Genomic DNA, 17,503 nt, shown 5'->3' with positions numbered 1-17,503 from the left:
TTACTTTACTAAACAAGGCCATTATTAAGTTGGTCAAAAATCCGACGTAAAAATCAAGCAAACACATGTTAACACAGTTATTTAAATAAATATGTTTTTATAAACCTTTTTCTTAATTTATTTTCAGAAATGTAAAAACACCCTTTTCAAACGAACCGTTTTACGTAAGAAAAAAAACTCTTCTTTTAGTCAGATATCAAAGTTCTTAAATTTCTCTACAAAAGGAATTTGAAAATCAAAGACATTGAAAACTTAAAGCAAAACAAAAACAATGTCAATAATGTTCATAAGTGCCTCATATCACAATGTCTATGTTCAAAAGAGAATAATAAACTATATAAAATTAATTAAAGTTTTAACAGTTTTTTTTCTCATTTTTTCTTCAGGTAAATTGTATTCTTTTATTTTTGGTTTGAAAATAGTTTTCCCTTTCCCTGATTTACAGCAAAAACAATTTTTAAGATAGAAAGTGTGAAACAAAATCTACCAAAATTAAATTTATTTAGAAAACTGGCAATTTTAGTACTGGCAAATTAACAATTTTTATTCTGGTTTTGTTGCCCTTTTGTTTCAAAGTAAACTAGAATACGATGTATTATTGAAATACAATTTAAGCAATTTGTGTTAACTAAAATGCACATTTAGTAACATAATGAATTAGACTGTAAACTAAGATATATAAGTTTTCCGGAATTTTAAAGTTAGGGGGAGATTTGAAATCTGCATCAAATTTTGAGGATTTTTTATAAAATTCGTTTTTTCTATAATTCTTTATCTAAAAGCGGAAATGCAATTTAAGTTAATTAATTTTGGCATCTGTGATTGGTGGATTTAAAAAATCTGCGCTCTGATTGGATGGCGTACATCATTCAACCAATTAGAGCGCAGGTAGTTTAAAATCCACCTATCCTATTGGTCAAAATTAATTAACTTAAAATGCATTTCCGCTTTTAGATAAAGAATTATACAAAAAACGAATTTTATAAAAAATCCTTAAAATTTGATGCAGATTTCAAATCTCCCCCTAACATTTAAATTCCGGAAAACTTATATATCTTACTGTAAACTGTTCCCAAAGTCTAATTACCACGTTATCTTATTCGATGGCTCAAAATTTAAATACGGTCAATGAATTTAAGTGTTTCAAACCAGTAGTGTCCAAACTTTTTAACAATTTTAATCTACAGTATTGGTAATTTTGTTTATCATCATTGGGAACGTACATCATTTTATTGGCCATTGCTTTATTCCTTAAGATCCGTATAATAATGTATTTATTCTTTTGTTTATATAATAATAGCTATTAAGACTACAAAATTAACATTCTTATTTACATTGACAAAAACACACTAGGAGCTTTTAAACGGTTTTTAAATTGTTAGGCCATCATTTTTATTGTATTAAATATGCGTAGGTGGAAACATGTTAAAAGTAAATTATATCCTGTCTCTATTTTTATATCTACCAGAAAAAAGTACTGAAATAGATTTAATCAATAATTTATAGACCAATCAGGTAAATTTTCTTTTAAAAGTTTAAGATCTTCATTTCAAGACACTCATATAGAGATGAGATTATAATATCATTGTTATTTTTTTTACAAAGCTCTAAAGTGGTAGATGGTTGTAATTTATTTATATGTAAATATTTTCAATGATATCAGTTAAATCCACTTTTATAACTGTTGTCAATCAGTTTACGGAATATAGACAATATGGGACAACAATTTGGGGTTCAAATTGCTTTATTTAACCTAACCTAATTTTTAAATTAAATGTCTACTGTTCAATGCAAAAATATTATTAATCAAACATATTGTACGTGGTAACTCTACAATTGAACATGTTTAGCTCTAGTATTGACTCTCAGACTGACAGTCAAGATAACTGAAATGAATTCACATTTACTTTACTCACACAAAAATACACACATACAACTTTTAGAAAAAGGAATGAAACATAGGTTTAACTTTTTTGTTTGTTTCTAAGATCTATGTTTAAAATATAAATAGGATATGCTTCTACTATTCTTATTATAAAAAAAGTTCCATCTTTGAGAAAATTCAATCATTTTAAGCTAATAAGGGAAGCTTAAATAATTGGGAGAAGATTTATTTAGCTGCTATTGTCATATTCCAATGTTCATGAAGAAAGAAAACAAAAATATAAATAAAACTTTCTGATAAATAAATGTACCTAATCCTATACAGTCATACCTAACTTCTATGTCAGACCACCTTCCATTTTACTCCTGAAGTCTAACACTTTTTCTTGTGTGAGTCTATTCGACTGGAAATGTAAGTATGTGAAAGGTTTTACTTTTCTAAAGGATTTTATTTTTTTTTATTTTAGAAGTGTAGCTATATTAAAGAAAAAGTAAAACAAAATGTGGGGGACATTTTCTTTTCGGACCGGAGAGTGGTGGCACCCCCCCCCCCCTCCCCTCAGAAAATAAACCTTACTGGTTGGACATATAGGAAGCGGCATATGAACTCAGCAGTTAGCGCAAACCTTCGCTACAGACAGACTTACACGGAGACAGACAGACATCAGGTTACTTTTATACAGGGATTTCATAAGCAGTAATATTTTGTAATAAAGAAAGAAAATCATTTTTAAGATAGTGATAAATAAACCGTAAATAAAGCCTATTAAGTATTTGTTTGCAGGGCCTTTGTCAACTTTCCAAAATCACTCCCCCCCTCCCCCCAAATAATGTTTTCTTGTATTGAAATCTAAACTTTTTGTCTGCCTTGTTTTGCAAAAATACAAAATGGCAAAACATAACTTAATCCTTTTTCTACCAAAAATGTTGTAAGCAAAAATGTCTACACTAGCAAAATACAACATGAAATTCAATACAATTTTTTATCTCATATATTTTATATATTTCTTGTCTGTATGTATAATGTAAATGTGTTTTTTTTCAATATTTCTTTCTATTTATCTTCTGTAGATTGTGTGAAAAAATACATTTATAAGCATAACTACTGTATACAAATGGTATGGCCGTATGCACCTTTATAAAATTTCCTAATTTATCGATCTTTATTAAATCTTCTTTAATATAAAAAGCAAAAAGTAAACCAACTATCGTCCGAAAGTGTCGTATACATTGATTGATCTACAATACCCACTAAAATAAATGTTTTAAAAAGAAAATTAAGATAGCTCGTAATAGTTGCGCTAATTATGGAAACAATTATCCCTGGTAAAAGTATTTTTTCTTGTCACAATTCCATAATTTTTCAAACAAATTGATTATTTTTTTTCATTTCTTCCAAGAAAGGAATAGGTAATCTCAAAAAATATATTTTGCTGCCAATTATACTAATATTTTTCCATTCGTAGTAATGTTATCAAATCTAATCTAAGTAATGTTTTTTTTACAGCTATTTTTTTGCTTGATTAACTAGTCTTTGCTTCCCATCATTAATTTACCTTTTATTGTTAGAATTATTAATTACTTGAAATTGTCATTATCCATGAGGTGGAGAAAACTCCATGAATTCAGGGATAGTACAAAGCAATTAATATTTCCACTAAACATTGTATATTTTTAAATTATGTGTGGGAACAGATAAGTAGTAGAATAATTGAAGCGCAATGGTCTCATCCCACAACCCGACAAACACTAAATATTTGTACACTTTTCTATCAAGTTGTCAATTATATCTTTACTAATCTATAATACTATAAAAATTCTTTGTTTATCATTTTTATCGAACTTAAGATGAAGTTTTTAATATTATAGTTAATTTCATAGTTAAATAATGATTACGGTTTTCTAGAAGGAAAGAAAAAGTACTTTTTGCGATTTTTGCAGATTGTTCGATATCTTTATTGTGTTTTAAAATCCTCTATATTTGCCATTTTAAAGCTATATGCAAATAATTATTCTTGTTTTGCTTAAATTTGTACTTCCTATATGCATATATTCTCATTTGATGCATTAACACAGTGCTCAATTTGAAATTATAGAAGTAAGCTAGAGCAGATAATTTATTATTGTCTACTCGGTAGAGATACCCTTTTGGAGTGTATTAGATATATTATTACTGTTTTAATTTTGAGGTAAAAATGCTAGAAAGAATAGGTTGTAGAATAAAAAATAGAAATAAAAGAATAAAAACCGCTTTATTTATCTCCAACCATATGAAAAGCCCAACTGTAACGAGTACAAAATACATGGAAGCTACATGTATAAATATATTTGTGGGTGTGCATAAGCTTCCGTCAAAGTATCATAAAAAGTATAACATTAGCCAAAAGGCAAAACGGCACAATTAGAAAAGGTCACAATAGAAAGAAGATAATTGGAAGGAAAATTTTAACTTTATTAATGATTTGCAAAACTTAATGAACTGTTGACAATATGAGGCGGTAGTGATATTTTACCATATTTGTCCAAGCTTTGATGTTCTTTATCAAATTATTTCCCATTCTAATACATCATCATACTGGTGTGATTTCACTTCCGCGCATATACAAAATTATTTAATTATCAGAACCTCATATTATTATAACTGCAGCAAAAACTATAATATGTGGGTGTCGATCCACATCCTTCAAACTTTTATCAATTAAATTATTGTAATATCTAAAATTATTAGGATATTTCATTATTAGAAATAATAAAAGTAAAGTAAAAAATATATATTTTCGGCACTCAATATGAAAAGACAACATTTTCTGTATTTTGTCAAATCTTTAAATGCTTTGATTGTTACAATAAAGAGAAATCTCAACTTTATTAGATATTTAAATTTCAACTTCTTTAAGCATGTTCTCCAAGTGTAAAATGTAAAATCTAAGTGCTGGAAAGAAAATTGGTGGAAAAATAAATTTAAAAACTATTTCACATTTTACTTAACTATAGAGACTAGGGGTGAAGCTACTATCTTAAACATAAAGAATTTCTTACATCGTAAAAATATTCTATGTAAAAAAATGTTTGTCTTGCTGTAATTAAGTCTCTCAGGTCTTACTATTTATGTTATCAGAATACTTACACCTTTCCCTGAGTTTGAGACAGTATAAAAATCAGGAACAAGGATATTGCAAGGAAAATAAAAAAAATATTTTGCCTTTAAACTTTCACAAGTCATAACTTATTATTACATATAGATAAAGTTTTTAATAAATAAAAAATATCAAAAACTAAATTTTTTTGCTTTTTAAAAAATGTAAATAGTTTTTCCCTGAAAAAGTTGGCAGACAGGGACCTCACTATCAAGTTGTTTAATGAACCAACCTGGATTACAGGTTGATCACAAAATTTCTTGTACACTGTACTTTAAAACTATCATGAAAACTCTTATTAATGAATATCTTAAATTCACTTATATTTGAACAAAAACATTAAAAATAGGCACTATAAAAAGGCTTCATATTTCAAAAGATGATAGGTCATTATATAGTTTTCAGGTTGGTATATGGGTCAAAATTTTGACATCGCGATTTTTTATCTAATATTTACCAGCTTAGCCCCCTGACACCACACACCTTTGGAAGTGGTTTTGGACACCTAGAACTGATTCTCTGTCCAAAAACTTGAAAAACAATTCATACGCAAACTCAAATATTTGCTTCTACAGAAAAAATATTTTGCTACATATGTAATACTAATTATCCAATATTAGCATACTTTTGTGTAATAATAAATTTTTTTTTATATTGAAAATTATACTTTAACTAAAGGAAGAACTGCAGGCAAAGTGTTACTTAAGAACATTATTTTTCGACCACACTTTACATTTGTGTATTCCTATTTTGTAAAAGAATGGACTTGTCTAGGATTTATAATCATTGCATTGCAAAACACACAGACACACACCCACCCACAAGCTACACAGATACACAGAAAAGCTAACCAGATACACAGAAAGCACACACTCACAGAAATACACACAAAACACGGACAGGTTGAGTTTGTAAATTTCAAGCTTTTTAAACTTTACACATATGTATGTATATGTTTAGACATTTTAATCCAAAACAAGGAAAAACTGTTTTTAGTATAGATATAAAACGGACAATAAAGTAGAAAGATATAGAAAATTCAAATCACTTACCATAATTATTGGTAGAGAGCGTATAAACAGGACGGCCAGACCAGATCATCTGAATGCCAATATCCTGCAGGATGTCCAGGAACTTGGTCCTGCCAGATTCCAGGTTAACTGGAGCCAGCTCCTGCCAGGCGGATACCAGCCCGGATTCCAGAAGTAGGCTGCAGATCTAAAGAAAGCAGAAACATTAAATTACCGAGAGAAATGCCTTGACCCAAACAGAGGATGTTTTTGTTAAGTTTTAAAAAGTCACTCAAGTTCATCATTAGCTCAGCTTATTTAAATTTCAGATAAACAATGAACTGTTATATAGTAAGGATGTATATTAAAAACTTTAGTAAATGTATTTTTAATAATTAATTGTATAGCATATATGCTTTACGTTTAAACCAGTCTTTTTAAAATTATTAGTGATTCCGCTTTTAATGAAACAGCTACTAGAATATTAAGGACTATTATGTTCATTAGTAGCTCAGCAACAAACATAATTTATCATTACCTGTGAGAAATAATAGAGTGCAGATCCTTGAGAATCCTTGTTATATTTCTCCTGCCTGATTCCTGTTTCCATAAGGTCCAACAATATCTGGAAAGTTGAATGTTTATCAATCTATCTTTATCATGTTTGTTATAAGTTTTCTGTCTGTGTTTGTTTGAATGTATTTTTATCAGTCTGCATGTCTGTTTGCTTATCTGACTGCCTGTCTGTATTTCTGTTTGTTTGTATGTTTGTTTGTCTGTCTATCTGTTTATTTATCTACCTATCTATATATTATCTATCTATATGTATATAACCTGTAGGTCTCCACCATAGGAAGGTTCAACAGTCATCTTGTTAAGAATAGTTTGTATCAGTGAGGAATCCCCTATTCTTCTATATTCATATACAAGATCCTTAAAAAAATTAAAATTATAATGGTGATTTATCATAGACAGCTTTCCGCGGATATCAATATTAAAAATTATGAGATTCAAACCAATTTTGTTAGCCCCGAGGGGATATATAATTTTTCAGTATGGCTTGGAACCGGTTCTAGCGGATATCAAACGGTGTTCAAGCCATACTGGAATATAAATTATTAACTTTAAAGTTCTATAATGATAAACCATTGTATTAGAAGAAAAATTATTGTGAAAAAGCTGTAATTAAAGTTTTTATATGAGATTTTACTATTATACTATAATATATCTGCAAGTGAGAAAGATGCACTACAATAAATAAACTTGTACCTGTAGCCAGGTTGATTTGCACTGCTCCATATTAGGATGGCTCCAACCTGTGGACGTACAAGACCTTGTTGCCTGCCCGGTACTGCCTGGCGGACACTCATGTCTCGCAATATTGTTTACTTTCGTTCCTGGCCATCTTAATCCCCTGAAAAGAAAAAGATAGAGTGAGTTGACAACAATTATGCTCTTTAAATATTATCAATTTACATACTAGCGGCTACGCCCCTAGATGCCTCTTAGGGGCATTTGAGGTAGGGGAGAAGACCCAGGACCCATATAGTAGCGTCACATTAAAGGATACCCATATTTATTCGGTGGTTAGCGAGATACTGTGCTAGAGACAAAAATCTTACTATTTATATAATAGGATAAGAATTAGGGGAAATCCCAGGAAAATAAACTCTACCTGTAAATTGAGCTGCTACAATGAGCTTCCAGAATAGGAACGGGAGGCACTTGGGTAGAAACTGGTGGCGCATTCACTGACGGCGATTCTATTTTTGGCGGCGGCGTTAGTAATACAAAATCATCACGAACCCTAGCACCAGTCCGTGGAGGGGGCAGATTATCAGCATCGGACCCAGCCGCAGCATTAACAGTGTTCACATCCGCAGGCTGCCAGTTTGTCCGACCGTTGACATAATCACTGTTCAAACCAGCACGATGCCGCGTAGCGACATCATCAACAGGAATTTGATTGATTGATTTATATTGGTCGTCGTCGTGCTTTATAACAGGAGAATTTATACGGGTGTTATATTTATCACTGGACGACATAGGCTCATTTTTATTCTTGTTGACGTAGTAATATTTTGTCGATGTTTCTGTGGTGGTTGTTGTCGTAGTCGTTGTAGTCGTAGTCGTGGTTGTCGTTGTCGTAGTAGTTGGTGGCGCAGTAATTGGCACGCGACGACGGTTTTCTTCACGTAACCATGGCGGCAGGTTCTCATCTTCTGAAATTAAGAAAATAAATTAAATTTATATAGTTATTAACAAAATAGATAATTATTGAGATGAAATAAATATTGAGTATATTCCTGTAACTATAAAAAATGTTTAAAAAGAAAATGTTAAATTGATTGACTGGCAGATTTTTTTCAGGTGCTATGTTTCTTTCCCATTAAATAAAATTTCTATCTTTAGAATCATAACAAAATTCTTATATATGTACTTTTCTATTTGTGTAACCAGTTATACTTTTAAAAGCGAAGCTTTTCTATAATTAGGGTCGGTCCGTCCGTCCGTCACAAACGGATAGCTTTTTCGTTAATTTAGGAATTTTATAATTGTCCTATCGATTTCAAACTTTGCATGGTGATTCCTTTAGTAGTTAGGTAAGATTTAGAAAGCGTAGCAACTCTATAATCATTACAAGAATGTCCGTACGTCCATTTTAAACATGTTGATCTTTTTACTTTTTTAACAACAAATTTTTATGTGATCTAATCATTCGATTGATCTGATTTTTGGTATGTTAATTCGTGGAACAACAAAGTATAATGTTATAAGCAAAGCAACTCTATAATCAAGTCCTACCGTTTCAGTGTTTCGCTTTTATGGATGTTGTCATCCTTGTTAACACATAATTTATTATAAAACAGTACATGTTATCGGAAAAAGGTGTTGAAAGGAAAAGAAGAAAACGCTTCTTTTTGTGTTTATTGTAATGATATGGAATATTGAATAATACACTTACTAACATAGACAATTATAGAATAGAAGCGACATATGAAAAAAAACTTCCTGTTACTTAGGTAGAAACAACTACCTAAATTTTTCAATGTAGCTATCTATGCTAACTAAAAAGAATAAACTTCCTGTATATAAATCTATAATTATCTATGCTAGCTAATGCTATGAAGAATCACTAATCTTCTTTTACTATTTATGAAAGCCAAGCAGAACTACCTGACTATACGTCTATAATTTTCTTTGTCTATTTACTGCACTATAATGTAATGTATCACTGAATATGTATTTATGTGTGTCTTTGATTTCATACAATACCACAAAAGGACCATTTATAGACGATTTTTTTTTAAAATTTAGCAATCTTTAATATTGAAGTTCTTGGGCTTTCCGCAAATGGTTTTGTCTGTTTCAAGACCAAGTATTATATCTACCTTTTTATTAATAGCAAGCGTCTGACAGAGCAGCATTAGAAGCCATCTTTACCATTTTTATTATTGCAAAGCTTTTTATTTATTTTAACTGGTTAGAGGAAACCTAAATGTATGGATATGTGTTGTATCTGAATATCGAATGTTTATATCCATGTCTACATAGATAATGGAATTGGAAAATACCAATGTTTTTCTGTGGCAGGGTATTGGTTAGATAAAGAGTGTCAACTATGTTTTTATGTGACATGGTATTGGTTAGATACAGGGTGTCAACTATGTTTTTCTGTGGCAGGGTATTGGTTAGATACAGGGTGTCAACTAGGTTTTTCTGTGGCAGGGTATTGGTTAGATAAAGGCTGACAACTATATTTTTCTGTGGCAGGGTATTGGTTAGATACAGGGTGTCAACTATGTTTTTCTGTGGCAGGGTATTGGTTAGATAAAGGGTGACAACTATATTTTTCTGTGGCAGGGTATTGGTTAGATAAAGGGTGACAACTATGTTTTTATGTGGCATGGTATTGGTTAGATACAGGGTGTCAACTAGGTTTTTCTATGGCAAAGTATTGGTTACAAACAGATTTTCAACTATTTATTTCAGTGGCAGGGTATTGGTTAGATAAAGGGTGTCAACTATGTTTTTGTGTAGCAGGGTATTGGTTAGATAAAGGGTGACAACTATATTTTTCTGTGGCAGGGTATTGGTTAATACAGGGTGTCAACTATGTTTTTATGTGGCAGGGTATTGGTTAATACAGGGTGACAACTATGTTTTTATGTGGCAGGGTATTGGTTAGATAAAGGGTGACAACTATGTTTTTATGTGGCAGGGTATTGGTTAGATACAGGGTGTCAACTATGTTTTTATGTGGCAGGGTATTGGTTAGATACAGGGTATCAACTATGTTTTTATATGGCAGGGTATTGGTTAGATACAGGGTGTCAACTATGTTTTTATGTGGCAGGGTATTGGTTAGATACAGGGTGTCAACTATGTTTTTATATGGCAGGGTATTGGTTAGATACAGGGTGTCAACTAGGTTTCTCTGTGGCAAAGTATTGGTTATAAACAGGGTTTCAACTATTCATTTCTGTGGTTTTAGGGTTTTGATTAATACATAGTTTCAACATTTTTTTTCATCGGTCACCCTGTGAACACAATACATATAATTGTATAATATCGACTATATAAGACTATAGATTTTTGTAAGAGCCTGTATGTACAATATTTACATGTTCATGAAATATTGGGGATACACAAAGTATATAAGGTCAATATAGTAGAGAATGCTTTTATCAAAATCAATAGTAAAGCCAGAAATTTTCAAAAAATATAATACAAAATTAATCAGTTCTTCTAATGCCATTGTAAACTATAATTCAGTTTATGTTGCTCTTAATTATATCCCAATTATAATGATTTTAAACATAATTATTTGTCTGCCCTGTTCTAAAGAATAAATGTGTTGTGTATCCTCGAGGGTCAAGGGTTCTAAATGCAATTATGATGCCAATAACAAAGTCTATACTATTACATAACTTGTAATATAATTTCATCTTAATAAGATCTTTAAGAGGAACTGTACTTTCAATAAATTCTGGGATATAGCCAAATTTAACTTCCTATTTGGTTGTCCTAGGCTTAAACTAGACTTTTAAAAATTTTCTAGTAGAAAAAGCTTGCTTTTGGGAAATTGTGGACAATTTGATAACAACAAAGTGTTTGATTCAAATATATTTTGTATGTTTTGTCTAGAGTTTTGATTTAATAAGCTGACTTTTATAATCAAACATTGCTAAAATAAAATCTTTTAAATTTGCGTAAAAAATTTAAATTTTGACTCAAATTATGTATATGAACTATATATGTACATTGTACATTGTAAGAGACTTAGATATAGTATTACATAACAACTATATACAGCCAACCAACTATACAGGTAGTCTAAATAATCATTATATTATATCAATTACAGCATACTAGCTAACAATACAATAAAGCAGAAACAATGAAAATCTTCCAAATAAAAACATTTCTAAATTTGGTGTTATAGAGTTTTTCTAGAGATACTAAATCCCTGCTTTTGTAGAAATGGCGAGGAAGTAAAATTGTAAAATTGGTGTCCAACTCTTCCACTTCAAATTTTATTGTCGAGTACTAGTTTTCAGGGAATAAAGTATATATACTCATCTTAAATTTTATAAAAGAGATTAATTTACGAACTTATTGGTGAAGCACGATGTAAGTTTAAGTAAATAATAAAAATTAACATTTTGGGTAAATTGAAATTTTCGGTTTGATCTTTATTAACAGTAAAGAAGTTGTATCAACTTTTTTTTTTATAGCTAGCCGGTTCTTTTAGTAAGTAGTAGATGTAAAATTTTTCATAGAATTCAAATATGCAATCGGTTTTTTTGTAGACCTCTTATTTTTTAAGTAATTTAAGTTTTTAAAAAAAATAATTAAGTCGGTTTTAAGGTACTAAAACGCAACAAAATAAAAGAAGAAAATGGTCAGTAAGAACAAAAATAGTAAGATCTTTAATTTGACACCTTACTTTTAAAATTCTGCTGAGTAATTATTGAAAAAATCTATTTTTTTAACCTCGGTATAATAAAAACTTTAGACCTAAATATTTTCTCAAACAGACATAAAAAACATGGGTTCATATATACCATTAGAATCAGAAAAATATTACGAATCCATTGTAAGCAAAATTGAAAAAAATTAAAAAATTAAAAAATTACAGAAATGGCCAATTATTTTTTTTGTTCAGACAACACTATCGTCTTCCCTTTTTCACCCCCTCTTTACCCCCTCTTTACCCCCTTCCCATTTTTATACTCAATTGAAGAATTAAGACGTTGCCTGTACAACATAATATGATATTTTCATATAATTCCTTTTATTGTAGTTTATATACTATATTGTAAACTTTTTTTTTCAATTTTGCTTACAATGGATTCGTAATATTTTTCTGATTCTAATGGTATATATGAACCCATATTTTTTTATTTGTGAAATAATAAAATTAAGTTCAAAGTTTTTATTCTCGTGGGTTTAAAAAAATCGATTTTTTCAATAATTACCTGACAGAATTGAAAAAGTAAGGTGTCAAATTAAAGATCTTACTATTTTTGTTCATAATGACCATTTTCTTTCTTTTTTTTGTTGCATTTTAGTACCTTAAAATCGACTTAATTTTTTTTTTTTAAACTTAAATTACTTTAAAAATAAGAGGTCTACAAAAAAACCGATTGCATATCTGAATTCTATGAAAAATTTTACATCTACTACTTACTAAAAGAACCGGCTAGCTATAAAAAAAATAGTTGATACACCTTCTTTGTGAAAAATAATGACAATCCCTAATGTTATTGTTAAATTAACATTTGCAGGTGAATTTTATCCCTATTATTCCTGGTTTCCAGTAGTTTACAATAGTTTGGCAAAAGTGTTAAAATCGCCGTAAATCTTTAACCTTTTATAACACAGGAGACACTTATATTGTTCTCTTTTATATTTGTTGAGGCGTCTAAATTGTTAAAGAAAATCAATGAAGGAATAAAAAAGGATCAAAGCTACTAGCTTTTTGTAAAATGTTGTTTTACAAGAAAAAATATGTCCTCAAGTAGCGCAGCAATAACTAGCAAGCAGTTGTGCTTTTAATCTAACTACTTTGAACATACAGACTAACAGACATGACCTACGCATATAGTAGCTATTTACTTTTCAAAGGAGTAAGACATAAATTGTGTTGCACTTTTAAATGAAAGAAGCTTTTAAAAATTAACAAAAGCCAGCCATACAATAAACTAAGAATTCTCCATTTTCTGGCGAAGTTTTTACTTTCTGTCAGACAAAAATAACATTTTCTTTTTAGTATTTCATTATTGTATTCAGTGAAAAAAAGTATTCCATTCTTAATACAAATTCTTTTATCAATTGTTTATTGGCTTTGTAAACCTTTGCCTAACCTGTTCTATTATTCAATTTAAATAATTTCCTATCTTATTTTAGAACACCCTTTTGAAATTTAGATAAATGCATAGTGTGGCGTACTAATTAACCATGCAGGTTGGGAAAAAAGGTGGAAAAACAGTAATTACAATTATCGTTTTATTGGGAAACTTTGCCTCAAAATTTTGCTGAATAATTTTATGTTTGTGTGTTAGTTTGAGTATATTGTGCTTTTGCATTTTGATTATCTATTAGAGCAAGAACAACCGACTAGGCTTTGCACGGGGTTAAAAGAGAATAGCCTTAACACTTGAAACTTCTCTAAAAAGCTTAAATGAACCAGAAGCTAATAAGTATTGAATATCTTATCTAAAGAAATCTTTGAATGTCCGTTTTTCCGATCTGTAGTCATCTTAATGTATCTGGGTAAATTGAACTAACAATGACTATAAAATATAGACTTCTGAAATGTGAAATGTTCTGATATTAATTTTCTTCATGTTCATTTTTATTTCTAGGCTGTGCTATATTTGAATGCTGTTGTGTTTGATTTTATTACACTTAAATTTAGTAAAGAACTATACTGTAGATATTCATGTATTCATTCATTTAGATCAATTTTTCAATGCAGTCTTATTGTTCTTTTTTAACATTAATTTATGAGCTATGCAAAACATAAAAGAAGAGCTATGTCTTGTGAATATTAATTGATTACTTAGGCAGACTTATCTATTAGGGTAAATGAAAAAGGTACCGTAACTCTGTTTTTCTGGTTAACGACTTTAAAACTGCGTGGTATTGCAGACTTTAAAAATGGAACAATATTAGACTTCTTAAATTTCATAATTTAGACTTTTTAAGTGTAAATGGACTTCAATTAGCTGGTTTAAACAATATTTTAGTGATCTTTTCATATGTAATGATGTAAAATTGTAGAATTTTCCTCTAAAAGTATATTCGAATTATTTTTTAACTTAATCTTTAAATAAATCTGTTAATCCAATTGCAAGAAAAAGTGAATTAAAGATATAATATTTCTTTTTATACAGATTTATTTTAAAATATGACAAAAACTGCATTTAAACATCATATTAATTCTTGTTTCAAGAAAAGCTTAATATTTTTTTGGGAATTATAAATATATTTTCATTAAATTTTATGCAGATAATGTTTTAAATTCTATTATTAATCGACAAACAAGTAATCAGTGTTATAAAAATTATAAAAAAATCCATAAATATTATAGTTTATTTCATGTTATTTGTAATTATATTGAAATAAATTAATTCATAACTTAATCAGTGTTATATACCTTTTGCATTTTGAAGTTGCCTTTTTAAAAATCTTAAGAAACTCAATCTCAGTGTTTTAAATTAAATATAATAGTTTTAAATTGAACAAAAACTGACTCATATATCTTTCTGAAGATAGTAGGGTCAAGAAATTTGGAAGTATTCATTTAATTACCAGCGTGTTTCTTAACCCCCAGTTAAATTTTCATTTTAGATGCATTTATATCATGTTAAGTTAGGTTAAGTTAACGTAAAAACTCCGCAGAGCAAGAACCAGTTAAAGATCTAACAACAGGGTTAGTACTCCTAGGAAGCTAAAATAAAATTTTCAAAGTATGCCAGGATGTGCACTAGTCCTGCACTGGTGAAAAATAGGATTCATACAAGAAATTTTTAAAGATAAGCTAAGCAGGGAAACTCTTTAAGATAATTATCTTTGCTTAAAATGTTGTCTAACATTACTACAAAAAGGGATAATTTCAAAAGATATTAAAAGATGCAATGACATAGGTTGAATTCCTCGGCACATAAAAAGGGGGAAATGCATTACTATGCATAATGTATTAAAATGTTATTTAATTATTTGTGATGACAAAAAGCGTGACATTTTGGTTAACCCATTCTCGATAGTTTAATCTGATTTCTCTAAAACTTCTGTATTAAAAAAATAATTGGCAAGATTGATTGAACATCTTGTTGAGCATTGAGTAAATCTTTGTCACAAACTCAATTGTTTCTAGAATTGTAAAGAACAGTAGGAGTTTTAGTTTGGAGATGCTTAGCCACTCTATAAGGGACAATTTTACGTAAAATTAAGTGTTTAAAAATTATTTGATTTGTGTTTTAAACCTTACCCCTTTACAATTATGTATTAAATTGTAAGGGATCTTAAGGGATGTAACAATGAAAGATATATTCATGTACCCGCCGCTACCCATTTCATTAATGGAAAAGTTTAATCAATTTTAGTTTATACAACCCAATCAAGATGTGCAAAGTTTAATAATTTATTTGCACCTACTTATCCTTGTTGATAAATATGCATACAAATGCAAAACAAAAGAAAAATGGCATTCAAATTTGTCCAAAGAAAAATACAATTTTCTTTGTCATTGTTTAAATATTCATAAAGGAGCAGCTAGTTATAAATTATAAAGACAATTCATTTTAAAAATTTCCTGAAAAATCGCCTATTCATAAAAGTGAAAAATTAGTAAGGGGGAATGCTTAGTTTTTTCACACTTGAAGTTATTAGAAAAAATATTAAATGACTAGCAATTTGTCCTTTTTAAAATAAAGGGAGAAAACATGGCTTTTCAACTAATACCCAGGCTATCTAAGCTACCAAAGCAAGATTTACCACACAAGATTTTAAGTATTTTGTAACATTTTTGCTCTAAAAGTTTGTGGTAAAATATTTTTTTTCTATAGGTGCTGCATCCCACTCCACTATCATCTCTCCTTATTTTTTTTGTCCAAGTTTAATCTTATGTGATTTTGTGTAAGAAAAATGATGTTCATTTACTGAATTTCAACTCTGTTGATAAAATATAAACAGTCTGCTTTTTGGACGGGATTCAGTTTTATGAAAAAAAAAAATTTCATCTTTAAACACCATTCCTTACATTTCTAATCCTAGCCCACAAAAATGCTTTTCTGATTTTTAAACTTATTTTGGTTCCAACATTTTCGCCAGTGAAGAAAATAATATCCTTTCGTTTGTTGAAAACATTTAGAGCAAGATTTTGTACCCAATCATTCTAAAACTTTTTGTATTTTGGCTAACAAATATTTTTTCAGGTGTTATGTCCTTTCATAATATGCTATAACTTGCCCTTACTCGTTGGCTCAATCGTTGTCCGGTTTTACTATTATAGTTTTCCCAAATACTTATTCCAACTTAATTTTTAGCCACATACGATGTTCGTCATTTGAATAAACATAACTCAGTACCAAATGATTTATAGGATTTGAAGATACACAAAAAAGGATAGAAAAATGTAAACAAGGAAGACAGCATTCATAAAATGAATAAAATTACAAGTAAATAACTTATCCTATAAAAATACAGTAAAGTGTTAAACAAACATTATCAAAATTCTTTTAAACTTTACCTGAATCTCCATCACAGGTATAATGAGCCTCCAGGTACCGCTGGGTGCCTGGACATGGGTCCTGTTGACCGCCAGCCGCATCTGCGAGGCTGTCCACCGACACTGTACACTCGCTGCGGCCGTTGCACTTTGACCGCATTACTCGAACGGCAGAGTCCATGTAGCAGTTGACAGACCAATTTTGAGCACCCTGAAAAAACCGATTTATAGTCGTTAGATAAAAATATTTATTTACTTTTTCAAATTACTATGAAATTTAAAAAAAAACATACAACAAAAAACAATTAACAAATTAACTTCTTGTGAAGGAAATATATTATCTGTTAAAGAAATCAAATTCCTATGAAATAGTTTTTATTAATAATGTTCCACCTAATTTAATTTATTTGCATTTATCAACATCATTTACTTGAAAAAAATATTCTTATTTTTATTTACAAAAGCAGTTGGATGTATGTGAGTGTACAGCAGATCATTGTTTTCATTTTCATTTGAGAGGATTTTGTTTACACCTTTCTACATATTAGTTTGGTAGGATAATTAATAATGAATATTCCTGCTAATAATTGGAATAATATATCTTGGTTAAAAGTTAATTATGTCTGCCACAACCTAATCTGTGTATCAAGATTTATTACCAAGCATATACATACTTTCGTTCTTTAATTTTATCGACATAATAACATCAAACGTGAAAGATATAGGTTTATAGA

The 17,503-nt window shown here is 29.5% G+C and overlaps 2 protein-coding genes across 5 annotated transcripts in view; both read right to left on the bottom strand.

Moving 5' to 3' along the window:
* LOC145313603 (iripin-3-like) overlaps positions 1 to 17,503 on the bottom strand; it is a 423,989-nt gene that overhangs the window by 205,489 nt on the left and 200,997 nt on the right. The window lies entirely within an intron of this gene.
* The window catches only part of LOC145313601 (latrophilin Cirl-like), an 83,786-nt gene that overhangs the window by 34,894 nt on the left and 31,389 nt on the right, over positions 1 to 17,503 (bottom strand). For all 3 annotated transcript variants that reach the window (XM_080153069.1, XM_080153070.1, XM_080153071.1), the window contains exons 5-10: positions 16,791 to 16,980; positions 7,707 to 8,253; positions 7,301 to 7,445; positions 6,866 to 6,964; positions 6,570 to 6,656; positions 6,074 to 6,239 (exon numbers count right to left, since the gene is read on the bottom strand). In XM_080153069.1, coding sequence (XP_080009195.1) covers positions 6,074 to 6,239; positions 6,570 to 6,656; positions 6,866 to 6,964; positions 7,301 to 7,445; positions 7,707 to 8,253; positions 16,791 to 16,980 — 1,234 coding nt within the window. The remainder of the gene's footprint in view (positions 1 to 6,073; positions 6,240 to 6,569; positions 6,657 to 6,865; positions 6,965 to 7,300; positions 7,446 to 7,706; positions 8,254 to 16,790; positions 16,981 to 17,503) is intronic.

This window comes from Acartia tonsa, chromosome 3 (assembly GCF_053477335.1).
Source record: "Acartia tonsa isolate MP-2025a chromosome 3, ASM5347733v1, whole genome shotgun sequence".
Lineage (NCBI taxonomy): Eukaryota > Metazoa > Arthropoda > Copepoda > Calanoida > Acartiidae > Acartia > Acartia tonsa.
The sequence above is the reverse complement of the archived record's forward strand: the minus strand, read 5'-3'. Positions and strand labels throughout refer to the sequence as shown.